Source organism: Perognathus longimembris, chromosome 13 (genome assembly GCF_023159225.1).
Source record: "Perognathus longimembris pacificus isolate PPM17 chromosome 13, ASM2315922v1, whole genome shotgun sequence".
Lineage (NCBI taxonomy): Eukaryota > Metazoa > Chordata > Mammalia > Rodentia > Heteromyidae > Perognathus > Perognathus longimembris.
In genome coordinates, this window is record NC_063173.1 from 13,240,385 (window position 1) to 13,264,373 (window position 23,989).

The window sequence follows — 23,989 nt, forward strand, 5'->3', positions numbered from 1 at the left end:
GGAAGGCACTTTGCATTTGTGTATAAATAACCTAGAATCTATTTTGTTGATCATCTCTAACTAATAATCACTACCTTCAAACATAAATCGCACCAGAGATTGTGTTATATGGCATCATGGAACAACAAGCAGTTTGCTCTCAGCAATAGGGAGAGCCACTTGTTCTCATGTTTGTTTCTAGTCTCAATCACTCCCACATGGTAATCTTATGGGTTACAGTGAATTACTTTATACAATCATCCCTGACATGCACAGCAATTACTTTAAGGTCAACAGACCAATATGAATCTTAATTTCCTTCCATTGCAATATGACTCCCAATCTCATTTTCGATGTCTAATCCTATTATTTCTGCCCATATTTCCTTCTCCTATAGGTAGGGAGAATATTATGTAGTTACAAGAACCACAAAGGTTTTCTTGGTGACATAAAAAAAATAAAAAAATCTAAATTTTGCCTACCTAAGTGGTGGATAAGCCTTTCTTCCTAGTCACTTGTTTTTACCTATTTTATTATACTTACTTCCTGACTTGAGGCCACACTTGCCAATCAAGCTCAGAAACAAACGTAATATCCAATGCACAGTATACTACTATATGCCAATGGCATGGGCACTTATCTTACGGGCTCTAGGCTGTCTGGAGAGGCCCGAAAGAACAAGGTTACTGCCTTGAAGGAGTCTGGCTGTACAGGGTAGATGGCACGTGAAGATTCTGTGGTTCTCCTTCCTCTATCCTTCAGAAAGGAACTAAGGTGTGAGATGGATCTTGGATTTTTATAACAACTCTGGGAGATAGAAGAATACATCCTTTTAAGAGCAATTGCACCCATTTTCTTTTCCAATGAGGGCACTTCATTCTTCTCAAACATGTGAGGTGCTTCTGATGCAAATGTAATGCATGATATGTAGATATGTGTGAGATACATCTGAGGAGTTTGTCACTACTGTTTGAGTTGAAAGTGAAAATCATTTTACAATTTTTTTTTAATATTCTTATCTTCCAGAGCTTTGTAACAAAGGACTTGCTTCCTTAAGGCCATTTAGTGTTCCTTACTCATAAAGTGAAAATAAGAACTAAGGCTCACAAGTTTCCTGACCATCCCAATGAGCAAAATTTTGGGCAGGTCTAGAACACAGGTCTCCTTAGAACCTAAGGGACAGAGCTTTGTCCCACTTGTGCCAGGCAGGAGATGTAGTGGGCATTCTGCGCAAGTCCTGTTTTCTTTGCTGCCTGGCATTCCTCTGGTCAGGAAAAAGGACAGAGTCAACTACAGTTCGCTTGTACCAGCAAACCTGAATTAAAGCGTCTGCCAATAGGAACGACAACTAGCTCTGGGGCTTTGCTTTCTTATGAGTAGCTTAGTCACAGATTTGGCCTTGTAACAAGAAACCATGGGGTCAGGCAGAAAAAAACAAAAACAAAAACAAAAACAAAAAAACCCTCCCTGGATTCTAAGCTTGGTTCAAGGGTCCATGACAGTGGCAGGTCCTCTTGTTCTTATGTGCAAGACTCAATTTCCAGTTCTGGTTGGGCTGGTGGCATTGCTAGTCCTCCCCATCCAATGAGCAGATGGTGAGAGGAGCAGTGTTGTTAGCACCAATGCTGTAGCAAGGACTAAAGTAGGGTAGGAGGCGCCCAGAGAAGGGTTGGCGGGGGAAAGTGAAGATATGGGAACAATTGTCAGTCACATTGTAGAAGGAGATATCATGGGCCTCATAATCTAGGAAGATTCCCACTCGGCGTGGAGCCACTGGCAAGGACAGGAGTGGGTACTCATTGGTGCCTGCCCTGTACTCAGTTCCCTTTCTCAGCCTTATCACCCAGAACCCATAGTCGGGGGACAAATAGACCACCTCCTTCCGGTCTACATTCTCCTTACACACTCCCAGACCCCACTCAGACCTGTTTCCCACCTCTACTTCCCAGTAGTGGCGGCCTGAGGAGATGCACTCGCTTCCCAGGACAATATTGTAACGGTAAAATCTCTCAGGATTATCAGGCAGTTTCTGCTGAATGTCTCCATAGTGCACACATTTTCTATCCTCTGACACGATGAGGCGGGAGTAAGCTGTATCTGGATCTAGGCGCACATCAGCTAGAGAAAAAGATCCTGGTTGGTAACACCAGTAAAGAGCAAGGGGGCTGGGGGAATTCTCTTTGGGAAATACAGCCACAAATGTGTCAGCCACGGGTGAGGGTGGGGTGGGGCTAGTGAGGCATCCAGAGGGCAACGAGCTGTTTCATTTCAGCGGGCAGTCCCTCCTGCTGCCCACCACAATCTCTCCCAGGATCAATTACCTGCATAGGTCTTCAGGATCTTTCTTAGCCCCAGCACACAGCAATTGGTCCTCAGCTCCAGAGAGACTGGTTCTGGCCGCTGTAGGCTCCAAGACTTGCTCCTGGCGGAGGAGAGAGGAGTGCTGACTTTGCCCATGGGCAGAGTACAGGGAAGAAGGGGCTTGGCCAGAGACCATTGGTGGGGTGCTCCTGCCATCGCTGCCAGCACTGACAATGGCAGTTTGGCTCAGCCTCAAACTGTGTTGCACACATCCCCACACTGTGGGAAGAGTTAAGTGTGCATCTGGGAGAGGAAGCAATGTGCAAGGGAGATGCTGCAAGGGAGAAAGGCTAAATACTCAGAGCAGGCATAGCCGGACAATCTTCTCCCCTCTTATGACTGTCTACTTGAAACCACATTCTTATTGGTAACACAAAAAAAGGAATGTGATTCAGTAACAGAAGAAAAAGGAAGGAGGAAGATGGCTTCTTTGGCCAGTATGACGTAAGAGGCAGGAGTCTGTAGAAGAGCACCTTCTTCCTGTGGGTGGCAGGCTATGTTCTTTCCCCGCCTCTGGCTGGGCCCCTCTACCATCTATAGGGGAGCCCAGAAGCTCCAAGGACTGGAACATACCTGTTTAAGACTTCGTGAATATCCTGGAAGAAGAAAAAAAAAAAAAACAGCATATGAGTGCGTGCTGTTCCCCAGAAGAATTGGACAATGACCTTGGGAGGGGTTTCTCGAAGTGGAGAGAAACACCACGGCGGGAGACAAGCTGTGCAGGACCCCAGAGAGAGACGCTTGTGAGGGCAGCAGAGTGCAATCAACTGTACTCCCGACTCCCAGGAGGGAAGGAAGGGGCTGGAAGGGGTACACTGCCTGTGTACCTGCTGTGCAGTTCCTAGCTAAGTGAACGACCTACCCTATAGGCAAACACAGGCCAGGTCATTCACTCAGCTGGGGGAGGAGCACAGCAATCACTGGAGCTGGAGGGCAGAGTGCCGATAAGAAGACTGACTGTCTTGTCTGCAACCTCAGGCATTCTAACTTCAGCTTTCACTCAGGCTTCCCAGGACAGGCTGCCACTCACCTGCAGCATCCAGCGGGCAGGCCTCTGGGACCGCTCTTCTAGCTCCACAATCATCCTCCACAGGGTTTGGCTCTGCTGGATGAGCTTCAGGTGATTCAACTCCAGTTTATGCTCCGTCTCCTCCTTCTCTAGCTCTAGGCTGGCCAGAGCTGCCACTGCCTCCACCTCTATGTATTGAACAGGTAGGTTGTTTTTCTCTAGCAATTGCTGGCATTTCTCAAATTCCCATATGATACTCTGCTTTCGAGTTTCCACTTGAATCTGTAAAGATTGGAGTCAGTACTGATATTGTTAGTATGAAGAGCACTCCAGATTGAGGACACTGGCGCGCGCGCGCACACACACACACACATTCTGTAAGTGTTTTGATACTGGGCAATGTTTTGATGTAACCAGTTACTAGGTGCTATAGAGGCAAAGAGAAGGGATATTCTTTTTTCTATTCTTTCTGACTTCTCCAGTGTATTATCTTGGGACTCTTTCACAGGCTGAGTATTCCCTTATCCAAAATACTTTGGAGGTGACTTTGTAATATTTTAATAATAGAACTCTTAGCAACTGTACTTGAACTTAGGAAAGCAACAGAAATTATGCTTTTTACTAGCATTCTACAAGTTGCACTAAGTGATTGTGGATGCAGGGCATACACTTCTCCTCTTCATACATGAGGACACTGGTCAGAGAAGATGGCTATATCACAACCTTTTTTTCTTTTTTTGGCAGTACTGGGATTTGCACTCAGGGGTTCACACTCACCAGGCAGGTATTTTACTGCTTGAGCCATACCTCCAATCCCCCCATCACAATCACGATGTTGCAATGGCACTAGGTATAGTGGCTCCAACCTGTCACCCAGCTACTTGGGAGGTGGAGATTGGGCAGATGGTGGTTTTAGGTCATTTTGAGCAAAAAGTTAATGAGTTGCCCGTTTCAACCTCTAAACTGGGTCTATTATTCCAATTGTGTAGAAGGTTTAAATAGGAAGATTGGAAGCCAAGCTGATCCTGATAAAAAGTGCTAGATTCTATTAAAAAAAATAACTAAAGTGAAAAGGGCCCGGGGCCAAGCCTCTAGTGGTAGAGCACATCCCTGGCAAATAGAAGGCCCTGAGTCCAAGCTCCAGTTTTTTCTGTATGCCACCAAAAACAAGGCAAGTTGGCATGGAGAAGTTTGGGGCCTGAGATAGGTAGAGGTAAAGCCACAGCTGGTATTAGGATCTCAGAGCCCCTTGACCCCAATACTGCCTGGCAGAGGGAAGGAAAATACCAGCATCAGTTCCAAAACAGCACAGAGGCCACACAAACTCCTTTTTCTAAGTGGCAACTTGCCTTCCAGTTGGCAGTTCGTTTCCTCTCACTAACTTCCAGCTTCCAGGCTTCTTCTTGTTCTTTTCTCAGATGTTCTAGAGCCTCATGGAGTTTCCACTGCAAGAGAGATAAAAACCACCTTTGGCACTCCAGGTTGGTAAATACAGACAGGTCTCTTGACCTTAGCAGATGCTAGGAAAACCAGTGGCTTTCAGGCAGCAGGCCACAATTGATGCTAGGACTACCGCAGAGGAAGCAGGCTCTACCTAGATGATACTCTAGGTAGCTCTTTGGGCTGAAAATCAATTTTAACTCCTACAGTACCTAAGTGTTTATAAAGTAGAAGAAAAGGTCTACTTCCAAGTTTTCTAAAACAAACAAAAGGTCTACTTCCAAGCTTTCTAATAAATTAAAAACAAAAACCAAACCAACAAACTTTCCTAACTATGCCTATTTTTTTCTTTCTATTTTGTTCTCTCTAGGGTCTCCCAGAACCTTCTAGTAAGAGTGTGGCTCAGGATCAGCAGCATCAGTACTGTCAGAAAGCTTGTTAGGCAGAATCTTGTGCCTCACTCCAGACCTATGAAATGACAACTTGATTTTGATCAACATCCCTGAGTGGCTCATATATTCATTAAAGGAAAGAAGTACTTTCCTAGGTGAGTAATACAATCAATTTCCACTGGGAAGCATAGTACACTTTTAATTCTGATGATCCTATTCATTAAAGATTTATCAAGGGCACTAAACACACACTAATACTTTCAGTCTCTGGATATTGGCAGAGAGAACACTCAAAGTGACCTGGCTAGTAAGCGGTTAGAATTTAACCCAGCTCATCACTCCTATATTATGTTACACTATACTTCCTTATTCGGGTGTTTGTTTGGTTTTTTTGTTTTTTTGCCAGTCCTGGGCCTTGAACTCAGGGCCTGAGCACTGTCCCTGGCTTCTCTTTGCTCAAGGCTAGCTAGCACTCTGCCACTTGAGCCACAGCACCCCTTCTGGCTGTTTTCTATATATGTGGTGCTGGGGAATCGAACCCAGGGCTTCATGTATATGAGGCAAGCGGTCTTGCCATTAGGCCATATTCCCAGCCCTACACTTCCTTATTCGAATAGTCTCAAAACAAAATGTGCAAGTATATACATTTAATGTTTTAGAAATGAATCATATACAGGAAAAGTTAATTCACAGTACTTACATTCTTACCTTTTAATCTCGATACCAAGAAAAAAAATTAAGACCAGGAAAGGATTAATTGCCAAATCACTAGGATAATGGAGCTGATGAGGAGCTAGAAGAGGCCTGAAGGTTGGGAGCAGACAGGGTGTCTATGGGAAAGGAGCTGCAGGTACAACAGAGATGGCGCATCCTAAAGGGCAGGGGACTAAGAGGAGAAAAAACAACAGCCCTGGCCAAAGATCAAGAACCAAGTCAAAGCCCTCATCTTCTTTTAACTGGTTTAATCAAAACAAGAATGCTGATACATATAATGCATGTGTTTAGTGTTTAAACACATCCTGGTCCTTGGCCAATTATTCCCAAGTGACGCACACATGGTCCTTTCCAATGATTGTGATATCCAAATTATAAGCACGGTTTTATCTAGAAAATGAAGGAGTTAAAGCGACTCACCTACGGTTCAGAGGTTCTGATAGATGCAGTGGTGACTGCTAAATTATACTCTCATATATATTTAAATTCATCTGAGCCATTTATGCCTCTAAAACAAACCTGGTCTCCTTCCTAGTCTCAAAATTGAAGTCACCTCTTTTTAGGTATGTTGGGATTTGGAGGAACTCAAAAGAGAAAGAAATTATAGGTCATGAGTAAAAGCAAAAGTATAGAACAGTGCATTAGATCTCAGAATCTGTGGGTGTTAGGAACCAAAGGAATCATCTCAGTCTCTGGTACAGGTAGTCAGGACCTTAATCTACAGATGGCCAAGTGAAGGGCAGAGGAAAGACCCAAATGGCTGGGCTCTATCTCCCACCTTATACTCCCAAGCAACATCTTCCATGGGCAGGACAGTGTGGGCCTCATGCTCTGGGGATTGGCTGCAACTCTTACACATCATCGTGCCATCCTCTTGGCAGAACATATTTAGCTGTTCCCCGTGGTGCTCACACATATCACTCTTCATCAGTCCCATTTCTGGACATGGCCCTAGCTGTCGGACTTTTTCTACAACATTGGCTAGCTGCCAATTAGGCCTCAGATTCTTTGGCTGCACAGGAGCTCTGCAAAGAGGACAGGTGTAACCCCAGTTCTGGGATTCTCCTGGGACCTTCCAGAGGCCAGAGAGACAGCTGTGGCAGAAAGTGTGGCCACAGTCGATGCTCATGGGATCCTTCAGGAAGGTCATGCAGATGGGGCAGGCCACTTCTTCCACAATGGCTTCCACCAAAGCTTTAGGATCCATGCTTTCTTCTCATGTAAGATAAAACCACAAAGAAGTACTGAAGGCTGCAAAGAGTAGAAGAAACAAGAGAAAAATGTAATGGAACAGAGAGATCAATAAATAGTGACTGAAAAACAAGAAACATTCCTACTGGATCTTTTATTGAACTTGTTTAAGCTTAATAAAGCATTAGTATTAAGCCTTCTCAACTATTATTAAACATTCTGACTGGCCACATCACTTCTGCCACAGAAGGGACGTATCAGATTGTGAGTGGTTTGGCCTAAATGAATACGTATGGGATGTTCTCAGTTCTCTTACTCATTTAATCAACTCTGATTCTCCTCCGGGTTTGCTCTATCAGACCATCCTCATTTTTTTTTATTATAATCTATAATCAGCACAGTTTCCCCCCCCCCCACCTTGAATGAGTGGAAGTCACGTAAAATGAGGTGTTTCAACACCTGGAGTAAAACCATAAATACCTCTAGCCTCACTCTGGTACAAGAGAGTACGAAAAGTCATGTGCCAGAAACCCACTGCTTAAAAACGCTCAATTTGTTTTCGTATGCTGCAAACTGAAGTGTAAAATGTAAGAGAAACAGCAGTCCCCTTGCCTTCTCTTGTGCCATGTAAACCCCTGGCTACTTCTCTAGCTTTAATATTTACTCAGCTTGCCAAGACCCTCGACTCAGACTGTAGTGATGTATGAGAAGTAGATATACCAACTGAGAAACCTTGGAAGATAATGTGCTGATGACCAAACCCATAATGATGAATTCGTTATTCTAGAAAGAAACAGTTGAGACTTTTGCCAGGGCTTTGGGTATTGAGCTTGAATAGTCAATACCAGGCTCTGGCTCACTTGGCAGCATTTACTTATTCACTTTGCAGGTCTGTGTTTCTAGATAGAGTCTGTCAAGGGAAAAGCCCTGTTGGTTTAGTACTGTTACCTACAGTACCTGCCATGTAGATATTGCCTGAATAAATCTGTTTACAGGAATAAAACAGAAGGTACAGGAAAGTTTCTAAACTCAAAATGTTTAAAAATTTTGTTAGCTAATTGACAGCATAAACTAGTAATAATAATAGCAAATACTCCTTGAGCACTTATAATGTGTATACCATTTCTGTACACTTTACATGAATGAACTCGGCTTCTTTTTTTTTCTGGCTTATTTCATAATTCTCAATTCTTGGTCTACAGATGGGGTTCCACCATTCTATTTTAGGCAAAATGCCTACGCTGTTCAGCTTTAAAATATAACACACATTCAAGGAAAGGGAAGAAATTACTGTGATTTGGGTTGCCCAGAATGGTTTTGTAGAGGAAGCAGAGAGCTTAATACTACAAGTGTTTTGTTAACAGGCCATCTGCAGGTCAGGCCTTCTGTTTTTCCTTTTCACACGATCCCTGCCAAACTGTGGGATCCAGTATCCCAAACTCAATTTTGCTAAAGCACTCAAGAATCTATTTTGGCTCCCCAGCACCTAGTTTAAGCTCCCTACAACCTATATAATAATGAGGTGGATAGGTGGGGGTGAGATAAATGGGGGGGGGGGAGAATGATGGATGAGTTGACACTAATCAAGACACAGTGTATGCATAAATGGACATGTTGAAGCCCCTTTGTACAACTAAATACAAAAACTCTAAAAACAGGGTGGAAGCACATCATTTTGATACAGGGCCATAAACTTCCCGAAACATTAAGTTAGAAGTGGTGGTGGTCTCAGAAGATGATCTGGGGATGGATAGCTATTGCTCTTTCAACAGAAGACCCGTTTTCACGTTCTATTTATACATAAAGTGACTTGGAGAAAACTTGGATTATTAAACATTCAGAGGCTATGAATGTTACTTCTGACAGAAGCGGGGGGGCCAATCTGGGAAAGACTTTTGAGGGGACAGGGTGGTGCCTGTAAGAGACCCAGGGTGCACCTGAGGGGGAAGGGCAGGGGAAAGGCAGAGGGGAGGGAGGGGAAAAGGAGGAGGGGGACGGAAGGGGAGGGGCTAGAGAGGGCGATCTAGAGGAGGGAGGAGGGGGGAAGGGAGGAGGGAGGGGTGGGGGCCCGAGGAGTAGGGACTCAGTCTGGAAAAGACTTTCGAGGGGCTAGGCCGGGCTGGGCACCTGTTGGGGGGCCCCTCGCGCACCCGAGGGGCGAAGGAGGAGGGAGAAGGCAGAGAGGGGGGAAGATTGGGGAGGCAGACTGGAAAAGGCTTTTGAGGGGGACCCGATGGCGCCTTGTGAAGTCCTTGGGGCGCACCTGGGGGGAAGGGGGGGGGAAGGCGGGAGCGGAGCGAGCGGTGACCGCGGGGCTGCGGAGGACGTGGGGGCCTGGGGCACGGGGAGGCCCGAGGGGAGGAGGGCGGCGCGGCGCGGCGGAAACCCGCAGCCCAGACGCCTGGCGGCCGAGGCCCGCGCGTCAGAAGCGACGCGGAGTCCCCACGGCACAAGGCCGGCGTAGCACTTACCCGGCCGCCCGGCGCCCGAGGCCTGCGGACCCAATCCCGCGAGGAAGGCCTAGGAAGTCGAGGGCTCCGCGGTGGCGGCGATGCCCCTCCGCGCGCCAGGCTCCGCCGTAAGTCCCGCCTACAGCGCCGGAGTCAATGAGCGGAGGCAACTTCCAGCTGCCGGCCCCGCCTCGCTGGTGACGTACGGACGGAGCAACCAATCACAGGCAGGGATCGGGATTGCCCTAGCCTATCAGAGATCGAGACGGGCGCGCTGCTCGCCTCTAGGGCGTGTCTAAGTTATTTTGTCTGCTTGGCTGGGAGTCGTTTAATGGAGGATAGGCATCTGTCCCCTCCAGAGGCGCTGGCCTTGCAGTCCGAGGCTCCGTTAGCCGTCGCCCTTGGCGCTCATGCCTGTAATTCTAGCTACTCGGGAAGCTGGGATCGGAGGACAGGAAAGTCCTTGGGACTCTCATCTCCACGTAACCACCAAAAGAAAAGCTGAAAGTGGAGCTGTGGCTCAGGCGGTACAGTGCTGGAAAACAACCCCCAAAGCCTTCCCCAATAAAATTTCAGTTGTTGGTTCGTTTGCGTTTCCCTGTTGAATTTAGTGGCAAAACTTGGTTCTTTGACCTTAGTGAAAGGCTGAGCCCCCACAGATCCTTTATTTTTTTGAATTATTTGTTGCCAAGACTGGGGCTTGAAATCAGGGCTTAGGTACTATTCCTTAGCTTTATTTTTTGCTCAAGGATATAGTTGTACCACCTAAGTCACAGTTCCCCTTCTGGCTTTTTGGTGGATAACTGGAGATAAGAGCTTCACAAGCTTTCCTGCCTGGGCTGGCTGCGAACTGCAATCCTGAGATCCCAGCCTCCTGAGATTACAAGTAAGCCACTGGCGCCCTGCAGCAGTAGATTATTTCTCAGGCATCTCCCCATCTAGACATTATTAGGTTCTGGGTTCTTGTTGAAAAACCGCCCTAGGCCTCTTGGCAAACTCATCCAGGCATCTTCCCATCGCTGTCGTGATGAACCAATTTTGGAGTTAGATGTAGATATAGAGATATGATGGAGAAGTAGAATCATTGGTCATAAATCATTTTATTATTTATTTATTTGTTTGGGTCTGGGTGCTGTCCCTGAGCTTTTGTACTCAGAGTAGTACTCACTCAACCACTTGGGCCACAGCTCTGCTTCCATTAAAAAAGACCTCTTATTTTCTTTTGAACACATATACACCCTTATCCAAATATAGACACACATCACACACACATACATGCACATATAACACACAAACTTACACACCATACACATGTTATCTGAGACAGGGCTTTGTCTCTCCTCCCCTCCCCCCCTTATTTAGACTTGTCAAGTAAGTGAAGGCATAGATTATTCTCATGGAAAGCAGCCAAGAATCTTCTAATTGAAACCAAGTTTCAAGTAGTATTTTCATTGTTAGAGCTGACACTTTAGATCCTCATGCCAATATCAGATTTCAAGGTCAGGGTTAAAATTCTGAAGGGCAGGGGCTGGGAATGTGGCTTAATGGTAGAGTGCTTGCCAGCATACATGAATTCCTGTGTTCGATTCCTCAGTACTACATAAACAAAAAGCCAGAAGTGGCGCTGTGGCTCAAGTGGTAGAGTGCTAGCCTTGAGCAAAAAGAAGCCAGGGTCAGTGCTCAGGCCCTGAGTTCAAACCCCAGGATTGGCAAAAAAAAAAAAAAAAAAAAGACATCACGTAAAACAGCTTAAAGAAAACATTTTCCAGGGTTCTATTAGGTGGCCCTAAATTAATTTATCTTATGTGATGGTGAATTTGTCATCATGACCACCCATCCCAGCCCTCTCACCATCTTGCAAAATGACCTCTACCCTTAGAACAATTAATTACTCCCTTACCCCCCAACAGTCAGCATTTCTATTTCTACCTCTGTGACTTAGCCTACTCTAGTTACCACCTATGGAAGAAATCATACAATATTTATTATTTGGTGACTGGCTTTTGTCAATTAACATCATGTCCTCAAATTATGTATATGTGTGGATCACAATTCCCTTTCTTTTGCAAGGCTGAATAGTGTTTCATTACATGTGGGCATCTCATTTTTCTCCCCCATCTGTCTTTGGATGTCTACTTGGGTCACTTCCTCTCTGCTATCATGCTGGAGGTGGGTAGACATCAACTGGAGTCTGGGTTCAATCATTTCCCATACTGTCGCAAATATGTTCTCCAACTATAGGGGTCACAACAATAGACACAAAAGTCAAGGAATTGTCTCAGCAAGGTGAAATTTACTTCTGTAGAAGGGTCCCCCATCATCCCCCAATCTCTAGTTAATGATTTAGTAGAACCAGACACATTAAACATGTGTTGAGCATTAGTACAGGGGATACTGGAATTATAACTATAGTTCATATAAACTGTGCTTTTAAAGAACTCAAGATAAAGTTGTTTGTACTTCTTTGAAGTTTCTATAAAGTGAAAAGAATTAAGAAAAGTAGAGAGCTAATGAAACCCCATAATAGTAACCCCATTATGTGCCGTACAACTGGCCTGCTCAAGAGACTTCCAATTTATTTTCTTCTGTCACACCTTGTGAAGAAGTGTGAGCCACAGCCTGAACTTCATGGAATCTTAGACATTCATTTTTAAAGGTGATCTGCAGAAATTGCTAGAGGTGGAGTGAGGTGACTATGAGAAGTTGAGGACAGTAGCAGCTAGCTCTCTCCACCTTGAAAGTATTTTCCAGATCTCCATCTCTCATCATCATCTTAATACTTACTCTTCTTCACCGAATAGTCTTCAATGTCCAAAAGGCAAGTCTGACACTTTTCAGGGGTCCAAGCAGGAGAAGTTAGGGTACCCTTCTTTCCTATTTAGTCAGTGCTGGCCCAGCCAAGAGAGAGCAAATCCCATTCCAGACTAGCAAAACTTCTAGACTTTGTTTGAGTCTCATGACAGGGGGAGGGAGTAAGAGATGGAAGAGGGTGGAGTCTAGATCTAAGACCTAGAATTTGGTCTAGAAGAGGTGAAGGGCCGTTTTGAAAGTGCTCCTGGCCTTGGGGGTAAGGTGGCACTACAAATTTGTATTAGAAGCCAAGCACTGCTGGTTCATGCATGGAATACGAGCGACTTGAGGTGGAGATCTGAGGATCTTGGTTCAAAGCCAGCCTGGGTGGGAAAGTCCCTGAGACTCTCATCTACAATTAGCCACTAGAAAACCAGAACGGGCGCTGTGGCACAAGTGGTAGAGCACTAGCTTTGAGCACAAAAGCTCAGGGACAGCACCCAGACCTGGAGTTCAAGTCCTATGATTGACCAAGAAAAAAAAAATTGTATTAGGTTCAAGGGTCCCAAGAACAGATCGGTTGGAATAAAAAGGGGGAAAACAAAAACAAAAATAAAACAACCTAACAAGAATGTGGTGGGTAAATGGCAGTGTAAGATCAAACAAATAGGAGCAGAGTAGCATATATGTATTATGCTGTATATGAGATGTGAAAACAAATATACATTACAATATAATCATACTATAATAGCAAGTATTAATGTTGTATATAACTAATATCAAACTGTTTGGATGGTTGGCTGCAAGCGAGAGAAGCATGATTGCTGGTTTTAGTATCAGTGTTATGCTAAATTAAAATGAAAAGCTCATCATATTAATGTGTTATTAGATTTGTTTAAACTTTAAATCTCTCAGTGAATTATACCTTAAGCTTTAAATCTCTCCGTAAATTATCTTTCTAAAGGCACTGATGTTTTTATGATTAAGAGTATATTGTCCCTCTTTTAAAATAATTTTGACAAGTTCCATTAACTATTTTCATACATGTGTATAGAGTGCTTGGACTGTATTCAATCCCCTTCATATTCACGTAGTCTTCTTTCCTTCTCTCTACTCCATCTGGTAACACAGCCCCAAAGAGGACCTGTTTTACATTCCTGCCTTTGATTTTTTTTTTTTTTTTTTTTGGCCAGTCCTGGGCCTTGGACTCAGGGCCTGAGCACTGTCCCTGGCTTCTTCCCGCTCAAGGCTAGCACTCTGCCACTTGAGCCACAGCGCCGCTTCTGGCCGTTTTCTGTATATGTGGTGCTGGGGAATCGAACCTAGGGCCTCGTGTATCCGAGGCAGGCACTCTTGCCACTAGGCTATATCCCCAGCCCTGCCTTTGATTTTTTTAAGGACTTGATTTTGCATCTGAGAAAGACACACACCGTTTGGTAATCCCCTTTCTGGCTTATTTTGCTTAATTAATAACATGAAAATCTCTATTTTTATTCATTTTCCTGCCAATGACATAATTTCATTTTCTGTGGTTGAATAATATCTCCCATTGTGTAAATTCCACTGTTTTTTAAAATCCATTTGTCAGTTGATAAGAACTTAGGTTGACTGTATACTCTGGCTATTGTGAACAGTGCTGCTATAAACAGGGACGTGTAGGTACCTCGATTGCTTATTGACCTGCTTTCCCCCATATGTAGGCCTGGAAGTGGGCAGATAATATAATAGGTCTGTTTGCACTTTCTTGCAGAACCTCCATACTGATTCCCATAGTGGCTTGTGGTGTTAGTTGGAATCTCAGTGTCATTTTGCTGTGAATTTCCTCCGTGGGTAAGGATGTTGAACATTTCTTCACATTTGTGTAGGCTTGTACTCCTTTTGAATATTGCTCAATCTGTTTATTAACTGGATTGCATATTCTTTTGGTGTTTAAATTTTGGAGATTTTTTATAGATCCTGGATATTAATTCTTCATGTGATGAATAGCTGGTAGAGATTTCCCCTATTCTGGAGGTTTCCTTTTGATCCTGGTAATTATTTCCTTTGTAGTTGGCATAGTTTTTTAGTTTCATACAATCCTAGTTTGCAATTCTTATTTTCAGGAAATAAGAATTGGAGTTCTGTTCAGATATGTATTACCTATTTCTGTGTTGGTGTAAGGGAGTTCGATTGGTGGGAAACAGAAGACGCATTTTGTGAACTGGGAGTATTGGGGAGCAGGTGTCTTCAGGTGGACTCCTGTCACAAAGACCTGCAGCCCAGAACAGAGCTAGCACAACGCTTTGAAAGACAAAAACTACACATTTGTGCGGAATACTCAAGCCCAACAAAAGCAAAGTAGCTCAGGTACCAGCAGAACTTTCCATTTAGGGGAGATAGCCTCAGAAGGGAGAATCAAACCATGGAGGGAGGTAGTCAAGCATTCCCTGTAGCCAAAGCTCTCCTAACGCTGAGGAGCACACCTGCAATTCAATGGATGGCCTCTCTCGTGTCTAGGCTTTTCAGTGCTGGATGGATCCCCCTCTACACCAGGATGGCTGTCAGGACAAGGCATATTGCTTAGACCCAGTCACTTTACCTCGGTATGTCTTCAAAGGTTTCCCCTTTGGTTTCCTCCTGCAATTTCAGGTTTCGGATCTCACATGAAGATTTTGGATCTGTTTTGAATTGTTGTACAAGATCAGAGGTAGGGGCTGACATTTAATGCTCTACATATAGATATCTGGTTTTCCTGATATCATTTGTTGAAGAAACTGTCAACAGCATGCGTTTTGGGCTCCTGTGTCAAAAATCAGATGAATATAGCTGTTTGGGCTTATGTTTGGAGTTTTAAAATTCTCTTCTACTTATCTACCTACATGCCTAGATGGTATAGGGGTGTGTGTGTGTGTGTGTGTGTGTGTGTGTGTGTGTGTGTGTGTTTGTACTTGTACTGGGGCTTGAACTCATCTTTTTTCCCCCTCACCGGTGTCACTCTACCACTTACACCATACTTCTAATCTAGCATTTTACTGTTTAATTGGAGGTAGCATCTTGAAGAATTTTCTGCCCTAACTGGCTTTGAACTTCAATCCTTTAGGTTTCAGCCTCCTGAGTAAAGAGAATTATAGGTGTGAACTATTGGCAGTTGGCTTACATGCACTGTGTGTGTGCGTGTGTGTGTGTGTGTGTGTGTGTGTGTGTGTGTATTTGCCAGTCCCATGCTGTTTTTGTTACTATGGCCCTGTAATATAATTTGAAGCTAGTACTGTGATACCTCCAGCATGCTCATGTTTTTTTTCAAGATTGACTATTCAAGGTCTTTTGTGCTTGAAATGAGTTTTAGGATTGATTTTTCTATTTCTGTGAAAATTGAAAATTGGATGGGAATTGCATTGAATCTATAGATTGCTTTCAGTAGTATATCTACTTTCTCAACATTTATTCTACTGCCACATATATTGGTATTTCCTGATGAAAAAAACTGGCATTAGGCATCTGCACATGAAATTGGATGCTCATAGAAACAGGAGAACATCTTCCTCCAGGAGACACTTTCTTGTACAAGCAACACCCAAAACACAATCTTAAAGATGTGTTAGAACTTAGAGGAAGGACACCGAGGGTTGTCCATTTCAGACAAAACAAGAGTTTGGGCAAGTATTCAGAAGTAGGTGGTGAGGAAAGAGATTTGCCTTTTGAGGAACTGAAATAATGCCGCTGAGATCTATGGTGAGGGAGAGCAGGGCATTGTGGGATGGGTGCCCTTGAGAGTCCAAGCATTTCACTACATGCCGGTATATGGAATCATTTCACTCCTGTGAAAAATATATAGGGGTATCTATCTATCTTCTATTATCTATTATCGATCTATCTTCTATTATCTATCTATTATCGATCTATCTTCTATCTATCTATCTATCTATCTATCTATCTATCTATCTATCTATCTATCTATCTATCTATCTATCTTATTTTTATGACAGTCCTCGTGCTTGAACTTAGGGCCTGGGTGCTGTCCCTGAGCTTCCCCCCTCCCCCCTCAAGACTAACACTCTAGCACTTGAGCCACAGCTCCATTTCCAGCTTTTTGGTGCTTAATTGGAAACAAGAGTTTTACGGACATTCCTGCACAGGTGGCTTTGAACCATGATTCTCTCAGATCTCATCCTTCTGAGTAGCTAGGATTACAGGCATGAGCTACCAGTGCCTGTAACTATTATTTTTAAAGTCATATCTTGGTCCGTGTTATGCAGTGAGATTCCTGTTTGGTGCTAGCTGTACCTTCCAAAACATTAACAGTACCAACCCATGAAACATGCCTCAAGTGAAACCATAGATCTGTGATTTGTAGGTTATGATTGAACATCAAGAAGAAGAATTTCTATCTTAGGAGCAAGTAAAGCAGGACTATGTATCCTGTCCCTTTTAAACACATGCAGGCATTGTCCTGCATTGTTCCTCCCTGCAAAGACAAGAAGAGAATAAAATGACCAGGCAGCTACTCTCCGAAGCCAGGTTTGCCTCTTGTTCTCTGAGCTCCAGGGGGAGGAGAGGGGGGGAGGGGAATGAGTCAAGCCTCTCTCTCCCGTGGCCCATACCAAGCCATCTGCTCACAGACCTACTGGTGCTAAAGCACCTAGTTGTTACTGGCCACCAAAGCCTCTTAGAAGAGTGCACTCTCTATTAGAGGAGTGGGGAAACCTTGTTGCTCCTGGCCTGGTGCTATGCATTTTGTGCAATTAGACACGACTTCCAGAAGTCCACTCAGCTTCTGATCCACAAGCTCCTTCACCAATCTGCGTGCTATCCATGCCCAATGTGTAACAATTGTGCCAAAAGATGCCCAGCTAGCATGCCACATACACGAACACTGCGCTTCATTCTCAAAAAGGGGTTTCCCACTCTTCTTGTTATAGATAGTTCTGAATGTTAGATTTTTCTTTCTCCCCATGGAGGCCAAAAGGTACCTAAGTGGAAAACAAGTAGATAGAAATCAGGTCTTGGTAATTTTCCCATTTTTATTTGTGTGGAAATTTTTTAATATAACTGCAGGGATGTAAAGCACTAATGCAAGTCAAAATGTTTCATTGAAACAAATTTCAACAGTTCAACTTGCTAATCATTATAAATAAACAATGTTCAATTTTTCTGGACAATGTAAGCATTTGTATTTTTTTACAAGTAAATAAATTTTTTATTGATGGCAACTAAATGGTGTTTGTAGCATTTTTATTATGCAGTAGATTCCATCCCTTCACTCTATTTTTTAGAGTTGTCCTACATGCAAGTCTGTGCTTTTTTTGTTTGTTATTTTTGGTCGTGGGGCTTGAACTCAGGGCCTAGGCACTGTCTATGAGTTCTTTTTGCACAAGGCCAGCCTCCACCACTTGAGCCACAGCGCCACTTCTGATTTGGGGGTGGTTAATTGGAGATAAGAGTCTCAGGGGGATTTTTCTGCTGGGGCTGGCTTCAAACCATGATCCTCAGAGCTTAGTAATTAGGATAATAGGCATGAGCTGCCAGTGCCCAGCAACTGTGTGTTTTTAATGTTGTCTGTCTTCTGTACTGTTCCTGTAGGTTTGTTATTCAAATACATTGAACTATAAAAAAAGGGGGCTGAGATTTAGCTCAGTGGAATAGTAGTTGCCCAGCAAAGTATGAGCACCAGGGTTCGATAATCCGTACCATACCAAAAAAATGAAAAAAGCATTTAAAAGAGGGATTGGTAGCATAGCTCAGTACATAGAGTGCCAGCCAATGAGCACAGCATCAGGGATTGCGTTTGAGTCTTGCTCTTGCAATAAAAAAAGAAAAAGAAAAGTGTTTAAAAGACCTAACCTCAGAAAGAAAAAGAAGGAAGAAGAGTAAAGTGAGTCCATGAAAGTAAGGAATAAGAAAGTCTTTCTAAGGAAGGATGTTTAAACAGACAGCTGAAGGCCAAGGCAGGGGAAGGAGTACGTGCTTTCATCATGAAGAACCTACATGTGAAGATGGAAAGTGAGACGTGGCATGCTACATTATGTGGTGGGCAATTTTCGTAGATCTGGGATGTGGTTCATGAAAAGAGAGGTAGAGTGATTAGAAAGTCACGCTGAGGGGGCTCGTGGAGCCGTTGTGATCTGGGTTATGGATGTGAACTTCCACCTTTCATTCTAAAAGGCATTGGAGTACTCAGTACTCTGGAACTGTTTGGGAGATTATGCTGGCCATAGCTGACAGTGCATTTTCAGGAAAGTTCTCTGGCGAAACTGACCAGTGAGCAGTGTGAAGATCAGTGACTCTCTTACCCAGATCAGTGAACACTGAAGACTCTTAACATTATTGGCAGTTTGTCCAGGCAATGGCCCAAGTAGATTTTCCATGATCTGGGTAAGAGATTATCCCGACTTTGCTTGGCAAAAAGTTAGAGGAGACAGAGAAAAAGAATCTAGACCATATGTCACATGATTTCTAGGCAAAATAAAGAGGATTTGGTAATACTGAATGAGGGGTGTGAGTGTGTGTGAGAGAGAGAGAGTGGGAAAGAAGAGGTAGGTAGGAGAGGGGAGAGGAGAGGAGAAGGAGAGGAAGAGGAAGAGTCTACCATGGGCAACAGTAATTTATTTATCTGACAGAACAGAAAACAGATCATGAATAAGGATCATATTGGGAGAAGCTGAGACAATGAATGGTGTTGATAATGAAATGAACACATTAAGTATTGAGTTTGAAGTACCAGAAGAAACTTATGTTCAATAAACAATAGCATGCCTTAAGTTTAGGAGAGTTTTCTGGTCTGTTTGAGTGATGGAGGCACGGGAGCAAGCATGATAGCTTGGGTTACTGTAAAAAGGGAGAAGATAGAAAGTCTACTTGGCCTGTTGCCTTGAAGAACTCTGCCAATAATGTTAAGAGTCTTGGAAAGGCTCTCTCCATTGATTCCAGCCTGTTGACATTTACATACGTTCAAGTACTTCTAGTTGTGAAACACACATTTACAATCTTTCCTTGGAACTATCTGTATTACCCATTTCACTCCTGTTCTTTAAAAAAGGTCATCTGCATCTGCTTCTCGACCCCCTTCACTCTATTGCATTCAAGATTTTTGTCCCCACTAAACCACCACAGTAGTTCTCAAAATAATCCATGCTCTTCATTCCTTTGACAGCTGTGGAACTATTTCAGTGGGGGTGTGCTACGACCTCATTGGTTTTTCCAGTTGTTTTTGACTAATAATAGCAAGTACAGACATTCACTGGAGAATTGTCAGTGTCTTCTTTTTCAAAGCAAAATGCTTAGGCAAACCAGTAGTGGGTGATTGAGTTCAAGTCTGTTTCCTGACAGAGGACCACAGTAAACTACCAATCCACACTGTCTCATTTTAGGGAGGGATAGGAGAGCTAGGATTGTCCATGTATGGAGGAAAGTGTTGTCTCGAGAGGGGAAGAGGGAAGGAAAAATGACAGGAAGTGTAGCCTAGGGGGAAGAGCTCAGATTTCGGACTCAGATTCTAGGTGCTTTATGTTTCACCCTCTTAGCCTTTGGCCACAGTAGGCATCAAGACTGAAGTGTTCAGAAGTGACCACAAGAGGGCAGTATCAAGAAGTCAGAGGCAGTAAATGAGCAGAATTAACACTAGTACCCATGTCTACATGCTTTCTAGTGTGTGTCTTCGCCTCCATTCCAGTAACTTCTATCTTTCAATCAAGCCATTTTCTCCTCCCTTCCACCCCACATCACATCCAGCTCCACTTAGTTTCCTAAAATGATCTCAGAAGAATTGAGTAGGAGTCAAGCCTCAGCTTCCTTTGAGCGTCTGGGACCATAAGTCCCAGTTCACTCATCTCTCCTCTTATTCCCTAGGGTCCTCAGAAAAGCTATATATGGATAGTGGCCTAAGGTAGGGGCATTGATGGTGGATGTACCAAGTTCAGAACAGGAACAGGAGGCAGACAGAAGTTGTCTCGGCTTTTGGAAATCTTCAGAAACTGGGTGCTGCCCGGGGAGATCTGACAGCCTCTCAAGATGATAGCAGCCTAGTTCTGAACCTCAGAGAGATTTCGGCAAGCCTCTGAGACGCTGTTCCAACCTTTGCCTACAACTTCAGCCTCCTACCTGGCATTTAAGAAGCAAGGCATGGGGTGTTAAGTTACACAGGAAAATGTAAACTCTCTCTCTCTGTGTGTGTGTGTGTGTGTGTGTGTGTGTGTGTGTGTGTGTGTGAGAGAGAGAGAGAGAGAGAGAGAGAGAAAGATTGATAATAAGGAAATCAAGAAGCTGAGCTGGAATGTTAAGTTGGGCTGGAAAGGTCTTTGTAGACTGTGGAGCTGTTTGTCTTAGAGGCTGGGGGGAATCACCTTGTAACCTGCTTAGCAGAGCCTGAGACTTCCAGTCCTGCCTTTCAGAGACAGTGGTGTGGAAGGTGAATGAGAGACAAAGCACACGGTTGGAATGGATCTTATTTGGGGTGAGATGAACATGAGGCCTGGAAACTACCCTGCAGAAATATCAAACAGGTGGTAAGTTGTATGGCTGGCCCTCAAGCCAGAGTTTCAGAACAGAGTGTCCTGTGTGGAGAAAGAAGTAGAGCCTGGCATGAAATATCCACCCAGGAGAACAGGTGGAGAAGGGGCTATGCCTGTGGTCAGCAGATTGTAATGACAGCAGGGGGACTCACTGGTTTTCCGTGGCTCAGCTGCGTCTGCTCTCCATGCCCGTGGGTCTTGTGAGATCTGAGGGCAGATTCGGTTCTACTTTTTGTGGGGACTGGAAATCATAGTCCTCTTCACCCCCATCTCTCAGATTTCTGGAGGACCAAAACTGCCTTCCACAATTTTCTCTTGTTTTCTTTTTAATCACATAGGGGAAAGGAATTATATTTTTAAAGCAGATTCCTGGGCCACCCCCTGAGCTTGATATATTTCCTGGGTGATGATGTTTTTAATTACTTCAGATGGGTCCATTAGGGAAGTTTTAGCCATGTTACAAAGGTTTATAAACATCAACATCTGTCTTGAAATCCTGTTCCAGAGTAAGAACTTGCTTCCTGCCCTAGATCAGACTATAGTAAATCTTAGAGGCTAATGAACACTGAATCTCAAAGTCCGGACCTAAATTATCCAGAAGAGCTAGGTTAGATGGAAAGTCTGTGCGAACTTGCCTTCTGTTTGGAAAAGACTGGTGTTTGCTAAGATCAGCGGCCTGTTTAGCAGCAGCAGCCTTGAAACTGAAGAACTGTTTTGTGAGTAGGCGTCCCCTCAGTATGATTAATGTTTTCTTGGGTCATGCTGGGGCACTGAAGGACAAGATAAAACTTGGGGTGTTCAGGGAGGTTGTCTAAAGAGAATCAGAGTAGTGAGATGCAGGGGAGACCCTGAATGACCAGAAATGCTCAGTTACTTTTCACTGTTGCTACCTTTGTGCCCTTTTCCTTAGAAGTTTTCACTGTTCTCTGAGCCAAGATGAGTTGTTCTTTCTCCTCTTCTCTTTCATAGACTCTGGATTTGGGATAGAGAAGTGACAGCTCTTGGCCCTGGTCATGGGCACTCCAAATAGAACTCTGATTCACCCAGCCTATTTCCTGCTGGTGGGTATCCCCGGGCTGGGGCCGACCACACACTTTTGGCTGGCTCTCCCACTGTGCTTTATGTATGCCCTGGCCACTCTGGGCAACCTGGCCATCGTTCTTATCATTCGCGTGGAGAGGCGCTTGCATGAGCCTATGTACCTCTTCCTGGCCATGCTTTCCACCACTGACCTCATCCTCTCCTCTGTCACCATGCCAAAGATGGCCAGCCTTTTCTTGACTGGTGTCCAGGAGATCGAGTTCAATATTTGCCTAACCCAGATGTTCCTTATCCATGCCCTGTCTGCCATGGAGTCAGCTGTTCTTCTGGCCATGGCGTTTGACCGCTTTGTGGCCATCTGTCATCCCTTACGCCACGCTTCGGTACTCACGGGGCCAACGGTGGCCAAGATCGGGCTAGCTGCCTTGATCAGGGGATTCGTGTTCTTCTTCCCTCTGCCTTTCATCCTGAAGCGGCTGTCGTACTGCCGAGCACATACGGTCACACATTCCTTCTGTCTGCACCAAGACATTATGAAGCTGTCCTGTACCGACACCACGGTCAATGTGGTTTATGGACTCTTCATCATCCTGTCAGTCATGGGTGTGGACTCCCTCTTCATTGGCTTCTCCTACGTGCTCATCCTGCGGGCTGTGCTGGCGTTGTCATCCCGGGGGGCAGCGCTCAAGGCATTTAACACCTGCATCTCCCATCTCTGTGCTGTCCTGGTGTTCTATGTGCCCCTCATCGGGCTCTCAGTGGTGCACAGGTTGGGTGGCCCCACCTCCCTGGTCCATGTGGTCATGGCGAATATTTATCTCCTGTTGCCACCTGTAGTCAACCCCATTGTCTATGGAGCCAAGACCCAGGAAATCCGCTCAAGGATGACCCGGATGTTCTCCCGAGGCGAGAGGTGAGAAGGTGTTCCAACCCACTGGACTCTGGGCTCACAAAGGCCTCTGTGCCTCTGGTCATATGAAGTAATATTAATCGAAATGAACTCCAGGACATGGAAACAAGAGGCTTTGTCTTTGTTGCTGTTTTCGTTTTCTTTGCTGTCTGTCATGTTTAATCGTTTATCTGTCTCTGGGAGGGTAAAGGGTGGCACAGAATTGGCAAGACAGAACGTGAACTAAGGCAGCAGTGGTCTTCCCTAGACACTAGGTTGAAAATGAACTATGCAACTTGTGGGAGGGGGTGGGAGGGAAAACCTGGAGGAGAGCAAGGGAAGAGGTGACATTTTTCAAAAAGAAATGTACTCATTACCTGACTGATAGGACTGTCACTCCTCCATACATCACCATTACAATATCAATAAAATTTAGAAAATCCTTATTTCTCACACCCCAGAAGAGTGATATAGTCATAATTAAGCATTAATGAAATGTTTTGGAGGACTGATAGGAGAGGAGGGAGTTGACGTAAGATATTTAAACCCTTTTGTGTATTTAGGTGGAAGCTGCCAGCATCTATGTGGCTATAAGGACATTATGAATTCTGGTTGTTGATGTGTTTACATAGATGTATGGAATGTGATGTGTGTGAGAGGAAAGAGGGAAGAGGTGGTGGAGGGAAGGGATAAAATGAATCTGCTGCGTCTGTGGTGAGTTTTGTAATTGTTCTTTGGCAAGAATGTGTGTATTTCCTGTAACTTTCCTGTGTTCTTGTGGTATCTATTAGTCAGTCGGTGAGTGCTATATGTCTATGTGAGAAGGCTGTATGGTAGACAGTCTTCTATAAATGTTTCCCCCATCTTTCCCTCACATTTGTTACATATGGGATAGAGTGTACCGATGTATGGGATCTATAGAATTAGGGTAGCTGTAGCTTTCCGTATGTGTGGTGTTTACCTTTGTCAGGTGTGCACAGTATTTTGCTTTGAACATAATGGGGTGATGTTTGTACTTTATGGAAAATGTTTGTGTCATGTTACAGGCACACTTCTTTTGTGTATTGGTTCTGGGTGGTTTGGCACAAGATTGAGTAAATCTTTGTGTTCTGGGGCCCTGACACGTGTGGTTTCTATGTGGAGATGGGGGTAGAGGCTGGAAGTTGAAGAAGTCTTCCAATGTTGAGATCTAAGACGATAAGAGACATGGATTCTCCATCAGAGCTTGGACTGAGGTTGTGGCTTTG

At 44.3% G+C, this 23,989-nt stretch overlaps 2 protein-coding genes across 2 annotated transcripts; one reads left to right on the forward strand and one right to left on the reverse strand.

The window, feature by feature from the left end:
* Positions 1–497: 497 nt before the first annotated feature.
* Trim68 (tripartite motif containing 68) lies at positions 498–9,680 on the reverse strand. Its single transcript, XM_048360051.1, has 7 exons — positions 9,558–9,680; positions 6,674–7,146; positions 4,699–4,794; positions 3,371–3,631; positions 2,914–2,936; positions 2,301–2,401; positions 498–2,097 (listed from the first exon to the last, which is right to left on the reverse strand). The coding sequence occupies exons 2-7, from the start codon at positions 7,100–7,102 to the stop codon at positions 1,547–1,549; spliced, it is 1,461 nt and encodes a 486-aa protein (XP_048216008.1). The 5' UTR covers positions 7,103–7,146; positions 9,558–9,680; the 3' UTR covers positions 498–1,546.
* Positions 9,638–22,770, forward strand: LOC125362031 (olfactory receptor 51D1-like). Its single transcript, XM_048360685.1, is given in 5 exon segments — positions 9,638–9,738; positions 14,955–15,012; positions 17,225–17,311; positions 19,826–19,902; positions 21,723–22,770. Coding segments are annotated over 5 exon segments (1,371 nt in total).
* The last annotated feature ends 1,219 nt before the right edge of the window (positions 22,771–23,989 follow it).